Source organism: Coregonus clupeaformis, chromosome 16 (assembly GCF_020615455.1).
Source record: "Coregonus clupeaformis isolate EN_2021a chromosome 16, ASM2061545v1, whole genome shotgun sequence".
In the NCBI taxonomy this organism is placed as follows: Eukaryota; Metazoa; Chordata; class Actinopteri; order Salmoniformes; family Salmonidae; genus Coregonus; species Coregonus clupeaformis.
In genome coordinates this window covers 41,019,390-41,044,754 of record NC_059207.1, presented here as the reverse complement: position 1 = coordinate 41,044,754, position 25,365 = coordinate 41,019,390, and the positions used below count along the sequence as shown (strand labels likewise).

The 25,365-nt window shown below is 42.9% G+C and overlaps 3 protein-coding genes across 6 annotated transcripts in view; 2 read left to right on the top strand and 1 right to left on the bottom strand.

The window, feature by feature from the left end:
• The window catches only part of LOC121584722 (ral guanine nucleotide dissociation stimulator), a 32,067-nt gene extending 14,794 nt beyond the window's left edge, over positions 1–17,273 (top strand). For 3 of the 4 annotated variants that reach the window (XM_041900787.2, XM_041900785.2, XM_041900784.2), the window contains exons 2-18: positions 5,537–5,841; positions 5,959–6,033; positions 6,228–6,421; positions 6,580–6,704; positions 6,824–7,039; positions 7,150–7,253; positions 7,516–7,600; positions 9,157–9,234; positions 9,432–9,518; positions 9,620–9,652; positions 9,780–9,901; positions 9,995–10,090; positions 10,275–10,479; positions 10,784–10,858; positions 11,153–11,410; positions 11,522–11,636; positions 14,471–17,273. In XM_041900787.2, the coding sequence (XP_041756721.2) occupies positions 5,537–5,841; positions 5,959–6,033; positions 6,228–6,421; positions 6,580–6,704; positions 6,824–7,039; positions 7,150–7,253; positions 7,516–7,600; positions 9,157–9,234; positions 9,432–9,518; positions 9,620–9,652; positions 9,780–9,901; positions 9,995–10,090; positions 10,275–10,479; positions 10,784–10,858; positions 11,153–11,410; positions 11,522–11,636; positions 14,471–14,646 (2,349 nt within the window). In that variant the 3' untranslated portion in view covers positions 14,647–17,273. Of the gene's footprint in view, positions 1–74; positions 709–5,536; positions 5,842–5,958; positions 6,034–6,227; positions 6,422–6,579; positions 6,705–6,823; positions 7,040–7,149; positions 7,254–7,515; positions 7,601–9,156; positions 9,235–9,431; positions 9,519–9,619; positions 9,653–9,779; positions 9,902–9,994; positions 10,091–10,274; positions 10,480–10,783; positions 10,859–11,152; positions 11,411–11,521; positions 11,637–14,470 lie in introns of those variants that run through there. The other variant, XM_041900783.2, reaches the window with a different exon arrangement.
• A 363-nt stretch (positions 17,274–17,636) lies between these two features.
• LOC121584724 (SWI/SNF-related matrix-associated actin-dependent regulator of chromatin subfamily B member 1) lies at positions 17,637–21,787 on the top strand. Its single transcript, XM_041900790.2, has 9 exons — positions 17,637–17,755; positions 18,004–18,115; positions 18,220–18,349; positions 18,480–18,617; positions 18,756–18,883; positions 19,075–19,241; positions 19,640–19,830; positions 20,562–20,693; positions 21,323–21,787. The coding sequence occupies exons 1-9, from the start codon at positions 17,672–17,674 to the stop codon at positions 21,351–21,353; spliced, it is 1,113 nt and encodes a 370-aa protein (XP_041756724.1). The 5' UTR covers positions 17,637–17,671; the 3' UTR covers positions 21,354–21,787.
• A 96-nt stretch (positions 21,788–21,883) lies between these two features.
• Positions 21,884–24,993, bottom strand: derl3 (derlin 3). The gene is made up of 7 exons (XM_041900791.2): positions 24,817–24,993; positions 24,501–24,566; positions 23,900–23,973; positions 23,690–23,783; positions 23,131–23,326; positions 22,765–22,855; positions 21,884–22,606 (listed from the first exon to the last, which is right to left on the bottom strand). The coding sequence occupies exons 1-7, from the start codon at positions 24,904–24,906 to the stop codon at positions 22,483–22,485; spliced, it is 735 nt and encodes a 244-aa protein (XP_041756725.1). The 5' UTR covers positions 24,907–24,993; the 3' UTR covers positions 21,884–22,482.
• Between the last annotated feature and the right edge of the window lie 372 nt (positions 24,994–25,365).

Below are 25,365 nucleotides of genomic sequence, written 5' to 3'. Positions count from 1 at the left end.
CACGCATGACTGTAAGTCGCTTTGGATAAAAGCGTCTGCTAAATGGCATATTATTATTCTAAGGTTTTAGTGGACAATGAGCCTATGCTTTACTTTTTTTCTATCATTTTTATATTTCTACCGAGGTGAGGTCTAATACCTCTTGCCTGTATGGATATCTGCATTGGAAACATTTTAACAGGACCAATATTTCAGTCTTGAATATACCTTCTCTGGAAACGGTTTCCACAGCGACATAATAGTAACAACGATTCATGGAGGGACTGGTACCTTAAGAAAGGAGGAGGGGCTATGAGTAACTTTCCGTAATGAGTCATGAATTTCCAAGTACAGTAAATCGAGGCGCTCGCCTTTAGTAGCCTACAGTAGTCAACTCCATCTATGTACTACACTTTTTACTGTGTGGATACTCTGGTAAAATGAAATGTATTGTAGCCTATCATCAGAAGTAACTATGGATGTACGACAAAGATAGGTTGTCACAGCTATTGATTGCCATAATAGTATCCGTTACTAATGGTCAACTTTATGGGGATGTGCTCTGATGCGCAAAGCATCAAATCGGGATACCTCGATGAGATGTTTGATGCTGGAACATGGAAGGTGCGCAATATTTGGGATGGGGTAAAGCTGGAGGTTGGCGATGACGAAAGCCCGGTGGTCCTTAACAGTTTTACACATTTGGACCCTGACCTACCACTATTTGAGGTAAGTTGGCGAACTGTTCGTAAATAATTATCCATCAATACTGAGCCAGTATTTTAGGCTTATGACCTATAGCTAGTGTGTCACTAAACTGAACATTTGGTGTGTGATAGTTGCCTAGTGATATGTCTTATTAAAATCTATAGAATTTAGGCCTACTGAAGTTCATAGTGATGTTTCAGAGTTTTTATATGGTGGTATCATGCTCTCCAGAAATGTGTCCAGAGTGTCCTGTAGCCTACTACCCATTGCATAAGGACACATTTCAGTTCTCTAGGAAGGTCCAAAAGAGTGGAATATGTTGGTTTTAACTTACTATCTGCTGATGCTCAGTATTGACCAAATAGGCATATGGGGAAAGTGTAAAGAAGCACATAATCTTCAGCACATATTATAAAGTGGGTCGGTTCCTTTAACAGTTGTTATTCACTGAGAAGTTGCAGCAAATAAATCAATGGGGATGACTAATCAAATTGGTTGTCCTTACATAATGCCTCCTTCAATCACAGGGAATCAGATGAGGGCAAGAGCGTAATTGATACAGTGACTTTGAATGTTAGAAAAGTAAATAAGTGAGTTGATGTTGGCTTGGCTATTGGGTTAGTTGTTACATCAGATCAAGAATTGACAGGCAAAACATTGGTAATTCTGGGAAAGTGCATTCTTATGCACACCCTGTGTGTGTATGTGTGTGTGTTTTCAGTAATACCACTGTCTGACATGTATATTTTAAATATGTTCAATAACCTTCTGAAGAATAAAAGCTGCTTTTATTTTCACCAAGCTTGTGAAACTAAAGGCTGGAACTCAGACGATATGTTATTATTAAAGACAGTATGCTTCCTTCATTTGTACATGTCACATGCTTAGAGAGGGCAATTCAGGCTCCACTACTACATCTCTCTCTCTCTCTCTCTCTCTCTCTCTCTCTCTCTCTCTCTCTCTCTCTCTTTCGCTCCTCTAATCTAATATAATCCTCTCCAGTAACACAATTACCTAATGATGCATAGTCATCTAGCCAATATACTGTAGTGATGATAAAGTACTGCACTCTATAGCTAATTGTTTATTTAGGGGTATGAGTTTATTAGGGCAATCCAAGAGATTCAACTGGTGATATTGGCACAGATTCTCATTGGTAAAATATGAAGGACCTGAAGCCTGTTCAGATCAAAAAGTCTTATTGTTAATCATGCAAAAATTAAAATATTAGGCGTTCGGAATTTTAAATGTATTTCCACATATGTGGTTGTGAACATATTGGACATATTATTTTGTCAAACAAATATGTCAATAGCAAATCATGCTCTCCCTCTGACTAGTGAATGACATACTTTGTTGTTGTTTTGTGTGTGTGTGTGTGTTTGGAAATGGTCTATAAATGTCTTGCTGATGTTAAGGAGACCTTTGTTTGTTGTATCTTATCCTGAAGACTGCAGACTGCAGACTGCAGACGGAAGCTTAACTGAGTCCTGTAACTAGAAACTGGAGGTGGATTTGTAGAAACAGACACAGAGGAGCTTTTGTTGTTGTAGATCATTCAAATGGAGACAGAAAGAAGAGCGAGGGATAGAGAGAAAGGGGGAAAGTGAGAGAGGGAGAGGGGCACTGAGGTTTATGGAGGTTGAATGAGAGAAACAGACAGTGGTTGGAATGTTTCGGCCTGAAGCCTGGAAAATAACTTTATTCTACATTTTCGAGACTTAATAATACCAAATAAGTGGTAGTCTCTGACTTACTAGGTTTGTCTGACTACTCAAAGTATGACTTTACTGGATACAGCTCCTGATCTAAATTCACATATAAAAAAGAACTTTCTGAACATTCAAGTTCTCTCTGGTGCTCACAGGCTGTCTCTTACATTGTGGCACTCAAAAGAGAATGTGGAAGTCAAGCAGATAATGCACTCTTGCATTCCTAATTACTAAAAGCTGAATCAGTTTACACTTGCATAACTAAGTTTTGTGCAAATCATAAATTGATGTCTATGGGACATTTTCTGCAAATTTGCTTGGCACAGCGGTCTAAGGCACTGCATCTCAGTGCTTGAGGCGTCACTACAGACCCCCTGGTTCGATTCCAGGCTGTATCACAACCGGCCGTGATTGGGAGTCCCGTAGGGCGGCGCACAATTGGCCCAGCGTCGTCCGGGTTTGGCCGGTGTAGGCCGTCATTGTAAATAAGAATTTGTTCTTAACTGACTTGCCTAGTTAAATAAAGGTAAACAAAAAAAAAAAAGTGATCCTAAGTGGTTCATGATCTCATTGGCATTCAACAGTCATTGTGTGTGAGAGGAAGCTGGTGGCCAGTGCTAGAGAGCCACTGTTGGACTGAACTAATATTTGTGTTGTGTATTTGTTTACTCTATTTTGGAGCATCTCTTTCTGGTGGGGACTTTCTATGTCATTCCCTGAACAGCTGGAGGAGAGGATGATTATTATCAAACCAGTTGTGGATTGGCCAGCAGTTTCCAAATAACCAACACTATCAACACACTACTGAAATACAATTATGAAAAGTAGATGGTTAGCGATGCTATGTGCATTTACATAAGCTGTGATTGTGCCATGTGACATTGTGTATTCAGGCACATGTATAGAACTGATCATCTGTCCACTGATGACTGAAGGATGGATGTCTCTGTTGACACTAGCTCAGAGTCCAAAGATCAATGCTTTGTTTATGTGGTCATTGTGGCTACAGCCTCAGTACATGCTATTCATAAGCCTTCTAACTGACTGAATCAACATGTTCCAGATAGATTCTTTTTATGGATGGGATGTACAGTACGTAGATGAGACCATTAATATGCCCACTCATTGTTGACATGCTTTGACAGAGGAAGTTCCCCATAGAAGTTTTCATTCTGATGCAGTCTTGCATAAAAAGTGATCTTGTGAAATGGAACCCATTCAAATGTTGCAGTTGTTGTGGTTACGGAGAGGTCCTCAGTCAGTCCATTACAGGCTAGTTTTATATTCCTTCGTTTTTGACTGACTTTCCAGTTAGATTTCGCTTTCTGATAAACTGCATGACTTGTTTGACTTTAGTTCTTCCTCATGTGAGGCTCCTTTCCTTTCTTCCCTATAGGGATTTCCCACTATTGTCTAGTATCTCGTGTAATCATCACTCTCTTATGACAGCGCAGTACCTGTTTGTCAGTCTTTTGGTTTTTATTTTCATAATAAGGATTTATTTATTAGAATGTATGATGCCACTCTATTAGTGTGTGCTCAAGTACAACACTTGATAAGCCAACTTAAGAAGTAACACTTAATAAAACATATACTCAAGTAGCCTTTCAACACTTGATAAAATCATCATATGAACGAGTCGAGTACTCACAAAATATGAACCAGAATAATACAAGTCTGTCAACAAGATGGTGACAAAGGTCTTTCTTAGTTTACCTGAATCAAATTTTGTATAGTGTGTGTGTGTGTGTGTGTGTGTGTGTGTGTGTGTCGGTGTCTATTCTTCTGTTAGAACTACAGACACGTGGAATTAAGACCATGAAAGGCATACTACTATTGTGTATGTGTTACCAGGGCTCCCAATGCCACCTCTGTTGGATGACTAAGCTATGAGTCAGGCAGAGAGGGGATATGACTGGTCAAGGCTTAATGGGGGAAGCCGTTCTCGCTTGTATGTCAGTTTCCTGGCCCTACTTATGCCCTGTTACTTTGGGTATTTGGGAGTTCCCCTTGGTGTCCATGGTAACCTGGTCTCTGAAAGCCTCTGAGAGTTCCCTGACTTTCCACAGTTGTAAATAGGTCCTGTGTGGCACGGCCATACCACAGGCTGCCACAGGTCATCACTGTATACATTCACATACAGTCCAAATGGTATCTGTAACCCTTTAATCTATATATAATCTTATATATAATTATACTTTTTTTAAATTAAAGACCTAGTGAATCTGAATAGGTCTGATTTAAGTTGTCTTAGGCCTTGGTCCATTAACATAGAGAGAGAAAGGTTGTCCTTATGTCAAGAGCAGGGCTGTGTTCCATTGGGTTTAGATTGATAGGCCAGCAGCGTCTGTGTGCTCAGCTGATAAGGGCTACTCTCACTGTCAAGTCCAAGGCCTGTGTGCTCAGCGCCTGCTTTCAAACACAGCCATACAAACACGTTACAAATGATTTATAACCACGTACAGTAAACTCCTCTGTTCAAAAATAGATTGCATCAGTGTTAGTAATATAGCACTGGAACTGCATTCGAATCTCTGCTCAGCTCCATGGAAACCAAGCAAAACAGAGTGGCTGTGTGATTGAAGGTGAGAGAGTACATAGTGTAGGCTATGACTAACAGGAAATGTATGAGGGAGGTGCTGCTATATATCTAGCTACCGAAAGGTTCTGATGAATAATGTGCTACAGATACATAAGTAGGTGTATGACTGATGCCTGTGTGATTCTTGATTAGTGTACATACCACTCCCCCACTGAGGAAGCCGCAAAGTAATCAAACCGATGTTGTCTTTGCTATCTGGGTAAAGTGCCTGGGATGCTCACTGTAAAGTCCTTGAATGTACCATTACTGTCCACATCATTCTGCGTTGGAGAGCTGGAGAAAAAATGAATGGTGACAACAACCAACAACTGTTTGGTACAGAGCTCTCTTTCATTGAGCAAGCAGCTTGTGTTAATTCCTTGTTTGTAAAGCATGGGCTTTAGCCTGTGTTGTTGGGCTGTGTATCTAGCAACCTCTGTTTGATGCAACAGTATTGTTATTCATAGCCACACATGTAGGGAGGGAGGGAGGGCCCGATCTTTGTAAATGTATTTCTGACAGACCATCACATCTCTTTGTCTTGTTGTTCCCGTAGAACTCGACACAGGAGATCGGAGAGGAGGTGGAGGAGGGGGCAGTGTTCACCATCACCCTGAGGAAGGTGCAGTTGCACCAGTCGGCCAGTAAGGGACAGCGATGGCTGGGCGTGGAGACAGACTCTGCTCTCAGCCTGTATGAGACGTGTAAAGTACGCACCATAAAGGCTGGTACGCTGGAGAGGCTGGTGGAATACATGGTGTCTGCGTTCAGGGGCAAGGACTCCACCTACGTCACCATCTTCCTCTGCACCTACCGCTCCTTCGCCACCACCAAGCAGGTGCTGGACCTCCTACTCAACAGGTACAGAGACGGCCATGAAGCTAAAACCACACGTACATGTGTACACACATAACCACATACATATAAAAACACACTATGCACAGTGTAATGTTGACAGATGTGTCCTTCATGTCTTAGGTATGCCAAGCTACAGAACCAACCTGGGATAGATGTACACAGACACACTCAGGATGACAGCACAGAGCTCAGAAAGTAAGTGTCTGGGGAGACCAGCATTATCAAACATTTTGATATGTTCATTTTTTGTGCACAGTGTACACACGTACTGTACAATACACTCTTCCCTCTCTGTCATCTGCACGTCTCCTCATTCCCTGCCTCTTCCCTCTCTGTCATCTGCACGTCTCCTCATTCCCTGCCTCTTCCCTCTGGGTTGTGTCCTGCAGCACTGTGTCGTCCATCCTGGGGGCGTGGCTGGACCAGTACTCAGAGGACTTCTGGAGCCCTCCACAATATAGCTGTCTACACCACCTGATGTCCTACCTACACCACCACTTCCCTGGCTCCGACCTGGAGCGCCGCGCACGCAACCTGCTGGCCCTCTTACACCGCAGGCAGCAGTGTGAGCCCGACCTCGACGGTGAGAGCCAGGATAGGGTTAAACTGGTGCTTGTCTGTGTCTCAGCGATATCAGACATGATGGGGATGATGTTTATGCTTGAAGTGTTCAGCCTGTGCTGAACTATAGACAGTCATTTAGGCAGTCTGATTATTAGCTCATCTGTGTTTTCTTTACAGTGGAGCACATTGGCTGTCCCTTCGCCACACAGGAAGAGAGTGGTTTTGAGGACGAGCTTCCTGCCCTGAACTTCTTGTCCTTTGACCCCATCATGGTTGCCGAGCAGTTCACACTCATGGATGCGGTGAGACATTCTCCCCTCAATTTCAAGTAACTTCAATTTCAACTGCTCTTGCTTTGTGCTTTGTGCTCACCCTTACTCACCCTTACACACTAACACACTCCCCTGACATGACCCTGTAGGATCTGTTCAAGAAGGTAGTCCCTTACCACTGCCTGGGGGGCATCTGGTCCCAGCGGGATAAGAAGGGGAAGGAGCACCTGGCCCCCACCATTCGGGCCACAGTGGCCCAGTTCAACTGTGTCACCAACTGTGTCATCACCACCTGCCTGAGCAACCCCTGTCTAAAACCCACCCAGCGAGCCAGACTGGTGGAGCGCTGGATAGAGGTGGCCAGGGTAAGGCATCAGATCCACTCTCTGGGTCAATCACTCAGCAGTTAGTGTCAGTTGTGGATGATTGGTCATGCTGTTTTTCTCACTCTATTGGTTCTTTCTGCTGTGTTCAGGAATGTCGTATCCTCAAGAACTTCTCGTCCCTGCGAGCTATTCTCTCTGCCCTGCAGTGTAACTCTCTCCACCGACTCAAGAGGACCTGGGATGAGGTGTCCAGGTGAGACAGGGGATCAGTGACTGAGGCTTGGGTTTGGAGGGTTTACTATTGGATTATACATTGGACCAGGGAGTTTTCATGGCCAGGTTACGTGTTCAAGAAAAACATAATTAGTGTTCAAGAAAAACATAATTAGTGACATGGGTCTTTGGTTGGGTTGATGGTTGAAGCTAAGATTTCATTGTTATTTGGAGGGCTTTTGCAGTGGTGGTTTATGTTTGTCTTTGCCACTTTTGAACTTTTGACCTCATTCTGCCAACAGAGAGAATTTCCGCACCTTCCGCGAGCTGTCAGAGATCTTCTCAGATGACAACAACTACTCTCTAAGCCGAGAGCTGCTGGTCAAGGTGGGTCAATGATCAGAGGGAAAAACCATACTCCTGACTGTAACTTACAGGAGGCTGGAATCTGTGTAATGGGTTTGTACAAACTACTGTGGGCTGTTGTGTATGTGGTACAGTGTGTCTGTGTTTGTGTAGACCTTTTCCTCCTGCCCCATATGTGTAAGTGGATGTGGAGACAATAGTTGGTACAAATTACCTACATGTCTACATGTTGTCCCTCATGTTACTCTATGTGAAAATGTGCCTGTGTTCGTTTAGGCTTTTTCCACCTGCCTCTTATACTGAATGTGTTAAACTGGATATAGAGACCATTGTGCGCATAATTCACCTGAATGTTACTCAGCAGCTAATAGATATTTAAGATATTAACTGCATTTGAAAACAGGAAGTGGGTATCTGAAAAGTGTATTTGAAAACTAGTTACTGCTCTATTGACTCTCCTCTCTATCTCTACAGCTGGGTCTCCATAGCAACCTGAACATAAATAGACAAACTAGCTAACACCTTGTCTCCTCTCAGCTGCTAGCTCATTTATCATTCATCATGAGTTGTACATCACAGTATAGAATCTTACCTTCTAGTGTTCTCTCTAAAATGTATGTGATCCACCAGTGCAAGTATCAGTGTGTGTATGTGTGTTTTGAGAGGACTTGAGATGCGTAACCGCATGCCTGTTGAAGTGTGTCACCAGCGATGTAGGCTGTGGCAGTAGTCATGAATATTTTACTCTTTCAACATGAAGCTCAGTGCCTCTGTCAGGACTAGAGGCAGATCAGATTCGCTTTGATTAAGACCACATAGGATTAGATAGCAGACAACATGTTCAGTTATATCTGATTCCTCCAAGAGAAACATTTAGTCTGCTCACCTGAATACATTCCTGCACAAAGAAATAGGAAGTGCCCTCGCCATTGTTATGCCAATTTTGCATAAGTTACTCTTTAACTTGCAGCATATTCTTTCACTGGTGAAATAGTGAATTTGCTTTGCTGTCATACAAAACAATTATGATTGCAAAAAGCAGAGGGTTTCTCCAAGAGGTATGGCTATCCACATTCCTAGGCTATTAGACAGGTATTTGAATTGACCCTAACATTGAAGCTTACGGTTCTTGGCTGTGAGTTGAGGGAGGAAACCTGTGCTTGCTCAGAGGGAATCCCTGTTGATGTCATAGGCAGTTGGCAGGTACAGAAAAGAGCCCCACCCTGATGAGGCATGAGCCTGTAAGGGAAATTCCAAGGTGTTGTCCCACTTACCTCCTTTCCTACTTTCCACTATTGCTTTATCTATCTGGGCCAGCCCAACCAGGCCTGTGTAGCATTGCAAGCTCCGGTTAGGTTGGGTGAAGAATCCCCCTGATTTGTATCATTCACAGAAACACTAGAGCTAACTAAGCTGTAACCCTTCCTCTCATTCATAAATTAGTGAATTAGTTCAGTCCTGTATGTCTACTCTTCTGAAAGTGTAATCATGGCCATTACCAGTTGTGTTTCCATTTAGTTTTTGCACTGTTCTAGGCACAGTTTTGTAAAACCAGATTCTCCTCTCTCTCTCTGTAGGAGGGCACATCCAAATTTGCTACCCTGGAAATCAACCCTAAACGAGCACAGAGGAGACACCAACAGCAGAGAGACTTGGTGAGTCTAGATCTTTTTGGAGTTAATTAATTTATCATGAAATGCCAACTTCAACCACTTTATGCCAGCTATATTTGAGTGCTGTTATTGGGTTCGTAGTGCCATCTAGTGGTGAAATGAGAGCATTGTTATTGCTCATGGAGCCTGTGGTCACTGCACTCTCATCAAACCTCTCTCTGACTATGCCTCTGTCATAGGGGGTGATGCAGGGGACCATTCCTTACCTGGGCACCTTCCTCACTGACCTGGTCATGATGGACACGGCTATGAAAGACTACACAGAGGTGAGCGTCTATCGCTATCTATCTCTGGATCCAGTAGCCACTTCAGTCTACTTGTTTAGTCTCTCTGTTCACATCTAATTGTTCTTTGTTCTCTATTCCAGAGTGGACTCATCAACTTTGAGAAGCGACGAAAGGTAAATTCTTGCTTCTGATAAATAGGCGTTGATAAACAGGGAGACATCGCCGGCATTGTGGCTATTGCCTATCAGAGGTGACTGGCTGGAGACTCACCCCGCCCCCTCTCTCTCTTTCTCTATGCAGGAGTTTGAGGTGATAGCTCAGATTAAGCTACTGCAGCTGGCATCCAACAACTACAGTTTCACCCAGGACAGCCTCTTCAGGGAGTGGTTCTCAGGAGTGGAGAGACTCAGTGAGGCAGAGAGGTGAGGAGGCCTAAAGATTTTTATGAAATGTAAATGAAAATAATGAAATGTATATGGGCATAGTGTTGTCATTTCCATGCATTTTGCCCACAGCTACACTCTGTCCTGTGAGATTGAACCACTGTCAGAGTCATCCAGCAATACTATCAGAGCCAAGAAAAACGGAGGCATCATGAAACGCTGGAGCGAGTAAGTCCCATATTGTATAGATAACTTTTCACACTATGCCTATGTTAATTATAGTTGCAAATTAATAATAATGACATTTTTATTTTGAGCATACATCCTTACTTGGTGTTTTCCATTGTACAGTTCATTATATTTTATGGGGCCCTGTTCTCATACGTCTCCATGTGTTTTCCTCTGTCTCCAGTCGGCAGTTAACTGAAGCCAGCTGCAGCAGTGCAGGAAGCTCCCACTCCAAGTTGTTTGACCAGTCCCACTTCAGACCGTACCAGGGAGGGGGAGGTGATAGTGGGGACACCCTCAGCGTCACCTCAGCCGGCTCCAGCGGATCTGACCTGGAGGATGTCAACGGCAGCTTCCTGTCTGACTCACCGGATGCCCACGAGAGAAAGGTGAGAAGGAGGAGGGGCCAAGGTCACATGGGGGAGGAGAACACTCCCACCAGATGCAGAGGCATCTCATCATGATTCATGCCACACACATCCACCTTGATTTTCTTTCTTCCTGAAATACTGAAATTCCAGCATCACTGCAACAATTTCAGCCCTGACATTTCCATGTCTTTGAATTCATCTTCTGTAAGGGCCATGTTGAGGATAAGGGCTATGTGATAAGGGCCATGTGACTTGACACTGACCCATGTACTTACTTTACCTGTCTGACTTTGGCTGATTGTGGCTCTGATTCCCTCTATAGACCTCTACATCCTCAGTAAAACATTCCGTTTCTGCTTTGGGGAAAGAAAGCCAGACTCCTGATCCCAACTCCACGGTACTTTCACTCACCAGCCTTCTCTTTCCAACTCTCTCATCACAGGGGTTTTTTCTTCTGTTCTAACCTCCTCTCTCACTCCTTTCCATCTACCAGTCCCAGAATATCACTGTGATTCTTACACTAATGCTGCACTCTCATCATATTACAAACAGTTTCTCATCCTCATATTCATACTTTTTACTGTCATATTCCACATTCTATTTGTTTATAGCAGCAACAGAAGTTTGTTCTGTGGACTGTAAATGGTTGTAATCAGTCTCTCTCTATCTCTCTCTGTCTCTCTCGCTCTAGTTTTGGGAGTCCACCTCCCTGTCTTCTCTAGACACCTCAGGGATGGGTTCTGGTTCGGGCTCCAGCAGCGCCTCGTCCTCCTCTGTGTCCTCCTCCACTCCTCTCCCAGGTGCCTCCCGCTCCCACAAGCGCTCCGTCTCAGCTGTGTCCTGCTACTCCACACTCTCCCTGCCCCTCTACAACCAGCAGGTGGATGACTGCTGCATCATCAGAGTCAGCCTAGACGTGGACAACGGCAACATGTACAAGAGCATCCTGGTAAGACAGAGAGATAGATTCAAAATGTAAATTGTTAGCAGTGGACGGTTGATTCAATTAACAATGTCTGAGCCAAAAACAAAAAAACTTATTTTGCTTCTTCTGGTGCAGGTGACCAGTCAGGACAAGACACCAGCAGTCATCAGGAAAGCCATGGTGAAACACAACCTGGAGCGAGAGAAAACAGAGGACTATGAATTGATGCAAAAAATCTCTGAAGAAAAAGGTAATATCATATGATAATTTCCCCCCAAAATATAAATCTAATTATCGTTCAAATAGATTGTTGTTAATAGTATATTCATTTGTTGTTGACTCACTCTAATCCATTCATCTTGTATAGTGTCGTGACATGACTTTCATTAATATGATGACTGTTATTTATCGAATCAACTAACTATGTTTAATTGTTACTCAATTAAATTAATCATGTAACAATTAACTCATTAGGATTTGGGGCACTACGGAATAAATTGTTTATAGAGTTACCATCTACCGAATTAAACTCTAAAAGGTCTTTACCTATCAATATGTATAAATCATTCAACGTATCAATCATTACCTCTTATCAGTCTCATTCTGAACGGTCACAGAATTCTTGGATCCGCAAGAACCCCAGCTTTACTTATGATTCAGCACTACACAAATTGGCTTAATTATGTATTTACTAGCTAACTAAATAATAACACAGAATACATACATAATACATGAGAAAAAGTCCCTAGTGGACTAACAGCATGACTGCTTGGTTATCAAAAGAGGGAGGGGTAAGGAAGAGAGAGGGAGGGGGAGAGGGAGAGACAAAGAGAGAGTCAACTTATCGTTGATACATTTGGAAGCTACCCTCAAAGTAATCATAATACTTTGCTCACAAACCACCGCCCGTTTGGGTAAGAAGTCATTAATGTATTTACGTGTAGATGTCTTTGTTCGTCGTCTCTCCGTTGAAACCAATCAATCCTTCTTTGGGAAGGAGTAGGTTTTAGTGTCCAGTTTCGGTGTAAGGCTCTGCTTGTCCACCAGAGGTCACAATGTCCTTCTTAGTTGTCCTGGCTTGGAGTGGAGTGTTAAAATAGAACAGATACTCAGATGCATTCTAATGATTGTATGAGATTGGATTTTCTTCTTCCTACCTCATGTGGTTAGTCAAAGTTCTAGATCCCTTTACACGGACAGCTGCAGACTGGCAATGTTCTGGTCTAGTGAGTTTATCTTCTTCACCTAGTGTTGAGATTCAAAGTTCTAACATTTACATTACATTTACGTCATTTAGCGGACGCTCTTATCCAGAGCGGCTTACAAATAGGTGCATTCACCTTATAGCCAGTGGGATAACCACTTTACAATTTTATTTTATTTTATTTATTATTATTTTTTTTTGTGGGGGGGTGGGTTGGGGTAAGGGGGGGTAGAATGATTACTTTATCCTATCCCAGGTATTCCTTAAAGAGGTGGGGTTTCAAATGTCTCCGGAAGGTGGTGAGTGACTCCGCTGTCCTGGCGTCGTGAGGGAGCTTGTTTCACCATTGGGGTGCCAGAGCAGCGAACAGTTTTGACTGGGCTGAGCGGGAACTATGCTTCCGCAGAGGTAGGGGAGCCAGCAGGCCAGAGGTGGATGAACGCAATGCCCTCGTTTGGGTGTAGGGACTGATCAGAGCCTGAAGGTACGGAGGTGCCGTTCCCCTCACAGCTCCGTAGGCAAGCACCATGGTCTTGTAGCAGATGCGAGCTTCAACTGGAAGCCAGTGGAGTGTGCGGAGGAGCGGGGGTGACGTGAGAGAACTTGGGAAGGTTGAACACCAGACGGGCTGCGGCATTCTGGATGAGTTGTAGGGGTTTAATGGCACAGGCAGGGAGCCCAGCCAACAGCGAGTTGCAGTAATCCAGACGGGAGATGACAAGTGCCTGGATTAGGACCTGTGCCGCTTCCTGTGTAAGGCAGGGTCGTACTCTCCGAATGTTGTAGAGCATGAACCTACAGGATCGGGTCACCGCCTTGATGTTAGCGGAGAACGACAGGGTGTTGTCCAGGGTCACGCCAAGGCTCTTCGCACTCTGGGAGGAGGACACAACGGAGTTGTCAACCGTGATGGCGAGATCATGGAACAGGCAGTCCTTCCCTGGGAGGAAGAGCAGCTCCGTCTTGCCAAGGTTCAGCTTGAGGTGGTGATCTGTCATCCATACTGATATGTCTGCCAGACATGCAGAGATGCGATTCGCCACCTGGTTATCAGAAGGGGGAAAGGAGAAAATTAGTTGTGTGTCGTCAGCGTAGCAATGATAGGAGAGGCCATGTGAGGATATGACAGAGCCAAGTGACTTGGTGTATAGCGAGAATAGGACTACCGTCTCCATGTTCTCTGGTCTAATGTACATTTCGTTACCAAGGCTTTTTATGCACTCTGGTAAAAGGGGCGTTCCTACTTGCTGACACGGTCTCTGAGCTCACTCGGGGTGTGTCTAATCACCATGCATAACTTATATGAAAACGTATGATCTCGTTAGAAAACTAAAATCATATTCCTAGCTTAACAAAAATACTCTCGTAATTCTCCATATTATATACACAACATATTGGATGTAAATTTGACAGATAAAGTGTGTATACTTTCCAAATTACAGTATTTTTGTTATAACATTTTTAATGACATCACAAAATAATAAACAATATGACATGATTAGTCTTTAGATCCCGACTGATCATTCCAAACATTCAGATGTTAGGAATATTGTTCCAGTGTTTACTTTTTGGACGTTATAGTTTTGGCTGCAAAAGTCTTCTGGGGGACAAAGCACATTCCTTTCACCATACTAGAGGGCCAGAGATAGATTATACTACTCTCTAATTTATGGAAGAGTGTTAAGGTGTCAAGACCGGCACAGCCCCCCTCCCTCTTCTGTGGGTAAGAGTGTCTGGTTGTTGTCAGCCATTTGCCAAGCTGATCTGAGACCTTTGATCCTCACCCAGGAGTCATGACAAAAGTGTCCTAATTTATTCATTACTTAAATGAAAAACTAATGTTTTTACTAACAATATATACCTCTCCTCTCACCACATAGAGCTGCGGATCCCAGACAATGCCAACGTTTTCTATGCCATGAACTCTACCGCCAACTATGACTTTGTGCTGAAGAAACGTGGCTTGTCCAAGAAAGGCCGGGCCAAGAGTGTAGCCAGCTCCACGCTGCCCCGCATGAAGCAGAAGGGCCTGAAAATCGCCAAAGGGATCTTCTGAGGACGAGTGTCCCAGCTCTGTCAGTCTGATGGATTAAGGCCCTCTAAATCCACCTAAGCTAAAGGATCTGAGAACTACACTAGAGACGGAGCCCAGTGGAAAACAAGAACAAATCATGTCTGCATGCATCACAAGCAGGCAGCAAAGCAGGAAAAGCACTTACTGGTATCAGACTGATGTCTTCTTGGCTCAGGCCTTGATGAAGGGGAGCTTAACAATGTGCTGTCCCTAACCTTTCGTGCCTAAGTTTGTGTCAGTGGTGTTTACAAATGGTATATCATAGAGAGTGTATAGCGTACATATGGCCACGTTATACACTCTCTCTGACTGTGTGGTGATTAGAGTGGTGTTGGTAAATGTTGTACTGAGGAGCACAGAGGAAGGCACAGAGAACAATGGTGGCCAGATTTATTGAACCAGGTTAGTCTCGTGAGATAAAATACATTTTCAAGAGAGACCTGGACAAAGAGACCTGATGTGCTTTCCTGGTGGGATGTGGCCCTTTTCCACTGTGAATAGATGGAAAGGTGGTCCATTGTAAGTTTAAAGAGTTTAATGCAGACGCTGACATATTGAATATAGGTCAAGGTGTGTGATCATTTCAGAGAAAACAAGGTGTCAGGAGTGTCCACTTTATTAAGAGACATACATCTTGTTTTATTGAATTATAACCACAACAAGGAATAAGGATATTGCAATGGGGCTCAATATGTTCAATAGAAGCATTTGAAAGATTAAGGAGGGTTGGTGTAAAAAAAAAAAAAAAAAAGAGATAAACAGTGAGGAGTGATAGATATTTACAAAATACCCACACAGTATAATATCAGCATTACTTTGCAATGGACCTTTATGTTTGATGATGTTACCATTACAGTTAGGCTATTTGTTTGCTACTTTTTACTGTGCTATGCTGCTGCTAAATGCACATTTTATAAAAGGTCAATAATTCCTTATTTTTTTACAAACTTTTTTGGGGGTGAGGACAGGCATGACTTTGGGACTCTCCGAAGACGGCATTGTATTGAGTATCACTAAGTGATTCAGGGGCTCCGATGACGGCATTTCATACCACCCCGTCCCTACTGGACTATCTCTGTATGGATAACAATGGTTTACATCTCTGTACTAACAGTAGGATAGTGGTATCATGTATAATCTGTAACTGCCTGATGATTCCCCTTATGGCTGCCCAATGCCTGCCCCATGCATGCAAGAGGAGGTAATGACACAAACTCTGTGGTCGTTTTATGTCATGGAAAATACGGACAAAAAGATGTTTGTCATTTCACTGACATTACATGCCTTTATTGCTCAGTGCTGCATGCTGGTCCCAACCCCTTTAAATGGCTTTTTAAAACTGTCCTTTCTTTGATGACCATGATAGAATCATAGAGGTAGGGGAAAGCAATATGGTGGAAACTCCCCTGTGATGTGTACTATCCAGACCTCTTGTATCCGTGGCCTGGAAGGGGTGGAGAAGAGGCTGTTCTTTTGGGACCTACATAGCATAATGATTGGTTATCTATGCTGTGCTTTGTCACTGTAATTTGCTACTTACACTGTGATTGGGTCTTTGCCGATCACTCTGATTGGCTCCCTTCTATGCTGAACACTGTGAACACACATTGGTCGTGTTCCCCTGCTCAGACGTTGCATGCATCAACCAATGGTTGCGTGCCACATCATCGGCTGTGCAGTCGGGAACCAGATTGCTATAACATATGATTTGGTTAGCTGACACATAAAATACCCATCCAGGCATTGTAAGATCTGTCATGCATCAGCAATGTCTGAGCAGAGGAACACGACCCTTCTCTCTCTGTCTCGCTCTCCATTATGACACAATTAAATAGTAAAAGTCAACCCTGATAGAGAATAGATAGAGGTCCATGTGGTGGTAGAAATGTGTTCAGGGCATGGAGAAAAGGTGGCAACTGGTTTACCCCTATATGTGCCAAAGAGATGAGAGGGGGTCTGTCACTCTCAAAAGACAATGTTTGTTTCATTTCTCTATCACTTGCATTTTCTAGGGGAGATGACCATTTCTGAGTGTTATGTTCTGAACACAACAACACCATTCTAAGAACCTCAGATACACTGTTCAAGCCTAGGTGGCAGTGCGGTTACTACTGGTTACCCTTGGAGAAACTGGACCACTTCCCTAAATAGTAACAGTCCTTTGACTCTTTTCAAAGAAAGGGTTCAGTATAATTTATGCTTTACATAACTCTCTGTGTTTACTACCACTTGACTGATTGTTTTGTGGTGTTATTCATAATTACTGGAGCTTGCTTTGCTTTACCTGGAATGACTGGTCCTCCTCTGCAGATTTATTTTGCAGTATCTTTTGCCATTGCCATTATAACTTAGTTAAAACCTTTGTATGTGTTTGCAGTGTCTTGTCTCTCATGTTTTTCTATTCTTAATTATTTAACAAAATATTGAGATGTCATACTCTATGGAATTGTATTTCTTTACGTCTTTGTTGACCTGGCATTATTTATTGGTTTGTACAGAAAGATTTTGTTATGCATTGTATATTATTTCCTCTCTTCTGTAATTATAGATGATTATATACTCATGTAAATACAAATAAACACTTAAGTTTATAAAAGTAAATACTCACTTATTTAACGTTGTTGTTTTGGTGTAATTTAGTTCAATTGAGGTGAGGAGATGGCTCCTTCCTTGGCAGATGTGATAGCTAGTAACGCTCACCCCTGGTATAAACGGATCAACAGTTTGAAGCTCTCATACAGCCTACACAATAAATGAAAGCAATAGAAGAATATTCACAGGAAAGCATCAAAGATGATGAACATAATAGGCTACAGTCTCTTATCACTACTGGACTACGGAATTCGTTATGTTCTCTCTGGCGCTCCAGACTGGTCATGAAGGAAAGGAGACAAGCAAAGAAGTTAGATAAGGAACCCATGATACTGACGTCATTTCGCAGCGCCAGTTAGTGTTTAACACAATGCGCATGCTCATCAGCGCTGATCTTTGTTGTTACATTTCCAATATGGCGCTTAGTAAGACATTTGGACAAAAACCTGTCAAATTCCAGCTTGAAGAAGATGGGGATTATTATATGATTGGGTCAGAGGTTAGTATTTTATTTGGTTATAGTATATTTTAAGATGAGTCATTTAGTGTAATTTAGCTATAGTATAACCAACGTTAGTAACGACAGTTTGGTGCGTTTGCTTGATAATTACCGGCGCGTTAGCAGCTAGCCGAGGCGAGAGATAGCAGCAACAGTAGCTAGCTAGTCGATAACACAACAGTAACAGATGCTGCCCTCGTTAGCTAGCAAGCGCTTACGTTTTCTCAATTTGACGTTTTTGCTTTTAGGTAGGAAATTACCTGCGTATGTTCAGAGGTTCCTTGTATAAGAGATATCCATCACTATGGAGGAAACTGGCATCAGTGGAGGAGCGGAAGAAAATAGTGGAATCATCACACGGTTAGTAACTAATTAGTTAATGATCATGAAACGATAATATGGGATAACGAAGGCCTACTCTTGTAATGTGGTTAATTGCTAAGCCCTTTCTTCACTGCTATCAGATCATGGTTACACAACCTTAGCTACCAGTGTGACCCTTCTGAAGGCATCAGAGGTAGAGGAGATCTTTGAAGGAAACGACGAGAAGTACAAAGCTATCTCCATCAGCACAGAGCCCCCAGCCTACCTCAGGTATTGCCATCATCATTATGCATTCTCTCATAAATATTTTGCCTGGCCCTTGATGGTCCAGGTATTGTAGTCAATAAGTCTTGTTTCATATATTGTCTTCACTTGTCACGGTGTCTGGCCTTGCCAACAGGGAGCAGAAGGGTAAGAGGAATAGTCAGTGGGTCCCCACACTGCCCAACAGCTCTCATCACCTGGACGCTGTCCCCTGCTCCACCACTATCAACCGCAGCCGCTTAGGCCGAGACAAGAAGAGGACCTTCCCTCTCTGGTGAGCCTGATAAAAACCTAAACCGCTGTCAGAACAGATTAACTCTGATGTAAAGGCCTATCATAGTCAATCATAATGTAAACAAAACTGTTTGAAACAATCTTTCCAATGTGTGGCTGTTCTCTCTCCCATGCACAGCTTTGATGACCATGATCCTGCAGTGATCCATGAGAACGCCACCCAGTCTGAGGTTCTGGTTCCAATCCGACTGGACATGGAGATAGAGGGGCAGAAGCTCAGGGATGCTTTCACCTGGAATATGAACGGTAGGATTGCATTGTAGCTTTCACAGTCTAAAACTGGTGTCCATAACGATGGTATTTGAATCCCTTTATATCTCATAGTTTTCTAGAACAGTTATTTCAACATGACAACATTCTTGTCATCTTCTGTCCAACCACCTTTTTTTCTCAGTCCTAGTTCAAGTCCTCTTGTTATACATGCTGTTGTTCCTCAGAGAAGCTCATGACTCCTGAAATGTTTGCGGAGATCCTGTGTGACGACCTGGACCTGAACCCCCTGGCCTTCGTCCCGGCCATCGCTTCAGCCATCCGCCAGCAGATAGAGTCCTATCCCACAGATAGCATCCTGGATGAACAGACTGACCAGAGGGTCATCGTCAAGGTACAACCAAGATTGTTATGTCAACTTACTGTGTGTGCAACGATGTGGTGAGACCAGAGTTAGGAAACGTAGACTGTGTCTTATAATTAAAGGCGCAATTTGTAGAAATAGCTCCACCATTTCCTGATTTAATTTTAAACTGCTGTGAAATATATTTTGAATAACTGAAAATATTGTATTTTCATCCGTTTGAACCTGATGTAAAAAAAAAACGAAAGAAAAAGGAGCTAATACAAAACTTACGGAGGGAAATCATAGAAATATCACACAAAGGTCATACCACGTATGAGACTTGCTTTCAATGAGAATGACAGATCTATAACTCTTATTTCTATCTGAAATCACATAATGGACCTTTAACTGATAGATCAAACATGATTTCTTATCTTCACCATAAGCTAAACATCCACGTTGGAAACATCTCACTGGTGGACCAGTTTGAGTGGGATATGTCGGAAAGGGAGAACTCCCCAGAGAAGTTTGCCTTGAAACTGTGCTCGGAGCTGGGTCTAGGGGGAGAGTTTGTCACCACCATCGCTTACAGCATCCGAGGACAACTTAGTTGGCACCAGAGGACATACGCTTTCAGGTAATATATACAGATTGATGGTCTTCGTCCGGGTCCAGAATTCTAAATTCTCTCACAGGTCTGGGTCCGATCTGATATGATTGTCACGGGTCTCAGGTATGTGTAATTATAAAATATTTCCCCTTAAAGACCCGTACAGACCTGAACGCAACTGCTGCAGTAAAGAAAGAGAGAAAATGATGTTTATGTTTCTGCTCTTGCTTTTCACAAGTGGCGTGTACCTTGTTGTCCGACAATCATAAGTAATCAAAGCAGCACTACAGTCATAGAGCCATAGAGCCTCCGTGTGTGGCAAAATAAGTTAGTTGGTATCTAATCGCTCAGCTACGGATAATAAAGTAGCTTAAAAATTGGCTTTTATGCTGCTTACCTCACTCGGACCGGGTCTGGATCCGACTGGGTCTATACGGAACGGGTCAGGTTGTCCTCGGAACGGGTCTCTAACATATGTATAGCAAATACTCAAAGCTGAGCTGGTAACAGAGGACTGATCTGTCTCCAATAGTTTTTGTATTTGGGTGAAATGTAATAGACGTTCTTGACTTTGTAGAGTCTGTTTGTGAAGCAATGTATGAATTAGGTGAAAAGTAACTCCAAAGACAGTATCACTGACCTCTGCCTCTGTTGGGCTCCTATCCTAAAATATCCCTTTCAGCAACATGCTATTTTCCTGTTTGGCTGTGTCTCATGGTTGTGCAAGTCATTTGTTGTGGCTCTTTGTCTCTGTGCAGTGAGAACCCGCTGCCCACGGTTGAGATAGCCATCCGGAACACAGGTGAAGCTGACCAGTGGTGCCCCCTGCTGGAGACACTGACAGACGCAGAGATGGAGAAGAAAATCAGGGACCAGGATAGAAACACTCGGTGGGTGGTGCCTCGGACTACTGTCCTAAAAATATACCTCATGATCTATAGATGGGTTGGTTGTTTAGCAACAAAACCGACGCCTGCGCAACTATGGGGCAAAACAGAAGCAACTATGGGTTAAAACAGTTGTTGGTTAGCTCGCTAGCAAATTTTAACCATAACATCCAGTCAAAACAATACATGGTATCAAGAACAAGCTAAAACTAGCTGAAACGAACCACCAATTTTCCCCACATGGCAGCTTCTTGTCATTGTTGCTAGCTATCTCGCCAACCAGAATCACAACAACACACAGATTTCTGCCCCATTGAAGCGTGCGCATTGTTTTTGTGAAGTTGTCAGCAAACCCGTCTATCTTACCCAAAGCCTGCTTTCACACAGGCAGCCCAATTATTATTATTTTTTTCACTATGGTCTTTCGACCAATCAGATCAGCTGTTTTTCAGCGCTGATCTGATTGGTCAAGAGACCAATTAGTGAACAAAAGATCAGAATTGGGCTGCCTGTTTCAAAGTATGGTAAAAGGAACTATCCACCCAGCTTCTGGTCATTCAATAAAATGTGTTTCTTGTGTTAACAGTGTTACAGTTACTGATATTGACTCTCCATGTACATTTGCATTACAGGCGCATGAGACGACTGGCAAACACGTGGTAGTTGATGCAAGCGGAATGTCCTGCTCCTTCAACAAGACCGACAGTAGACCATTTGATGAAGTACGAGAGTGTTGGGAATTGTTATGCTAACAGCATTAACACAGGCATTCCTTCAGCCTGTTTACCAGAGCAGGTCCTCTTCTTCACTGGTCACCTCAGCTCTCTACTCAGCCTGCATCCCCTCCACCCCCACAATGTGTTTATTTGAGCAAAGCTCCACCACAAACACTCCCTATAATGTGCTCCCTCCCTCCCCCTTCCCCTGTGTGGTGAACCTGTTCCCACTTTGACCACTGACTCTTCTACCCACCCACAGAGGAGTGAAAAACACAGGAAAACTCAGACAATATATTCTGTTATGTTGTATTTGTTGTCTTTTTGTACATTTGAATAATTCTTACAAAAATACAAGTAAAATGATCTTGATTGCTTTTGGTAAGTGTTATGTCTTTGTAAATTGCATTAAATCATAGTGACCATACAATTAAATGAAAGGTTATCAAACTAATTTAGGGAGTAAAAATAAGTTTGCCGCCTTATTACATAGTTGTTGGGCTTTTATGCATGCTTTGTTCACGCATACAACACCTGGCACAACCCAGTTGGTGGTGGTGGGCTAAGTGATTTCTATTTGGCAGCAGTGCTTCACCCACAAAGGCAACAGTTGGAAAGTGCAGACGGTGCAGGTTCCCTGGGTAACAGGATTCCAGATAGTCGGCAGATTTATGAATGAGTCGAGCAGCAGGTCCATAACAAAGACGAGGCAAGAATTTAGTTTGCACCTGTATTTAAAAGGTGTTATGCTGTTTGAAATGGCAAATGGTTGTGTGCCAGAAGTACCACAGCCTGAAATGCATGTGGTGATGGAAAGGTTGCGATGCTCATTGGCCTATGATTGCATTAGATATTTGTAGTTACAACACTCTGTGAAAGAGAAGTCTGCAACATGAAAACTCACTACAGTGGCTCCCAGTGGACACACTGAACTGTACAGATGGTACGTTCCTGCGCTCTTCATCCACATCCCTCTGAGGAGTAAACCCTCTCTATCCACAGCTGGATGGCTCCTGGTTTCTTCTGTGGGGCTGGGAGTATATCTTGGGTTTATATGGGGTTAGATGGTCCCCATGCTACTGCCTCTGGTCATTGGGCTCCCCTCCGTCTCCACCTTGGTCCTGCCAGAACTCTCCAGCCTGCCCCTCAGGGAGAGGGAAGTAGCCGGCGTCTTCCTCTGGGGTGTCAAACATGGTTCGACTGCAACAACAACAAACAAGTGTGCAATGTGTGTCAACTGACATTGCTTTGTAACATCAGACACTTTGAGGGGTACTCTCTGAAGGGCCAGAGCCAAAATTAAACTTGAGAAAAGGGCAGAGTCACTAGTCAACAACACTAGTGATACTGATACTCACAGAAGTTCTGGTGTCATCAGCAGCTTCCTGCCTCCAGGCTGGTTTGGAAACACATCCTCCAGAAAGTAGTAGATGTGTCCTACTCCGATCCCTGAGGTGGAGGAGCAAACCAGTAGCATTTACAGTTAATGACATGACATCACAAAATAAATAGGCCAGGCAATGACTGTTAAACATAAAGGAACTGACAACACATAATGTCCAGGGGGACACATCATTATTGTTTGTCTGGACACATTTTAGGCTATGCTCTGTAGATACTAGAGATAAACACTGTAGACTGCCAGCTTGGTTAAAGTAGGGGAAAACCTATATTGTTCCTCACTACCATATCAGGGTATGTGTGAGACGGATAACATACTGTACCTAGAAGGTCAACAACAATGGAATTGCCAAGCAGCAATGAGAATCCCATGAGCACCCAGGGCAGAAATGGTGCCTGGAAGTTCAGAAGGCCGAAGAAGTTCATGCGTATGTAAGGATTCCTTCTACTCCACACATACACCAGCATGATGGTGAATGCCTGGCCCAGGAAGAATAGGTTGGCAAATAGGCCAAACAGCTGTGTAGACCTTCAAGTTAAAGACACCAGTATAAACATAAGATACACCTGCAATATGCCAACCTGAGATTATACCAGGTGTATAAACATGTAATTTGTCTTTGCTCAAAACACATGGCAACCCATAAAATGTTTTGCTGCCTATCACAATTCAAAAACATACTCATAAAATTGTACCTAGACCATTGCACAATAGAAGGAGGTTATTAACTGGAAAAACAACTGGAGACTACAATATATTATTATTCAGGAATGCACAGTATGGCTACACCTGTGACAGAACAGGGAACTGCTGGATGCCTTTTTTTACTTCAATACCTGGGTGCATTGGATACATTGTGTCAGTTCTAATGTAAAGGATACAGTCATGAGGACACCCCCAAACAGGAACATATATACGAAATCTGCAGTGCGGCCTCGGAAAGACCCTTCCTCCAGCATGCGGCAATACCGATACCTGTTTGTCTGGTAAAGGAAAGGAACCGCAATAACTCCAAATAAACACTGCCCTGTAAAAACAAATAATCTAGTTTAAGTTGTTCTTGCTCATGGAAATGTCCAGATGAAAGATACAGAAAGATGATGTTGAACAAAAAACTGAATCCAAGTGAGCCGAAAAAGAGGAAGTTGGTGATCAGACGCCATATCTGCAAAACAGAGAGGGAAAACACAAGTAATATTAAAGGGATAGTTCACCCAAATTACCAAAGTACACATTGGTTTCCTTATCCTGTAAGCAGTCTATGGACAAGTTATGACAGGGAAACACAGATTGCTGTCATACCTTGTCCATACACTCTTAGAAAAAAGGGTACCAAAAGGGTTCTTCGGCTGTCTCCTTAGGAGAACCCTTTTTGGTTCAACTTTTTTGTTCCAGGTAGAACCCTTTTGGGTTCCATGTCGAACCCTCTGTGGAAAGGGATTTATACATGGAACCCAATAGGGTTCTACCTGGAACTAAAAGGGTTGTACCTGGAACCAAAAAGGGTTCTTCAAAGGGTTATCCTATGGGGACAGCCGAAGAACACTTTTAGGATCTAGATAGCACCGTTTTTTCTAAGAGTGTAGACTTTTTACAGGGTAAGGAAACCAATGTATCATTTTGTAATTTGTGTGAACTATCCCATTAAGTATGAGGAATACATTGTGTTTATTAACAGAGGTTTCCTCTTACCTGGTATCTTCTAATGATCAGGTCTGGGTTGAAATAAAGCTGAAATGGGGTGATTACCTCCAGTTGCTACAACCCAAAGAAAGGTAATACATTGAATGTATGAATTCCTCATCATCAGAAGTTACACTGTTTCAATATGGTATACCTTTAAATAACGTATGGTGAAAATGTGTTATGTCCCTTGATTTGTTTTATCCCATCTTTGAGTATCTGTATATTATTTCTCTAACCAAATACTCAAAAAACATCCTGTGCACGGTCTGCGTTGTTAACTGCAAGCCTGCTGCAAAATAGATGCTACTCGTCAGTCGCTTACCACCGCTGCTGTAGTCAAAACGCAAGCTGTAGTGTAAGCTCTGGTAACGGAAGGAATCTGGAAATATTCCTGAGTGAAGCTGTGAGCCATGGTCAGAAGTTACTCGTTTTCGCCTATGACGCTTGATACATTTGTTGATCCATAAGTCCGGGTGCAACAGCGATGTACCTTTAACAGAGCAACACGAAAGAGACATAATAATAGTCATGGCACGCCCCTACTTATATTGGCCAATCAGACTATCTATCTTTCCATCTATTTATTTATCTATATTCACAAAAATGGACAAGCTTAAATATTTTATTTGTACCAAAACACAGTACATCATTAATATATTTGTGTTTACATAGTAAATGTGACATTTGAGTAGAAAAACATGTTAAAACATAAAGATATGTAATTAGAACAGATAATGGCTATTTTAATTAAAGGACAAGTATGTCTTGAAATGATTCTGAGCTCTATAGTCAACACCCAAAACGTTAGAAGAGATCTGCCACTGCCATCCTGCAGCTATTGGCTGTCAAACACAATGACTAAAATATCACA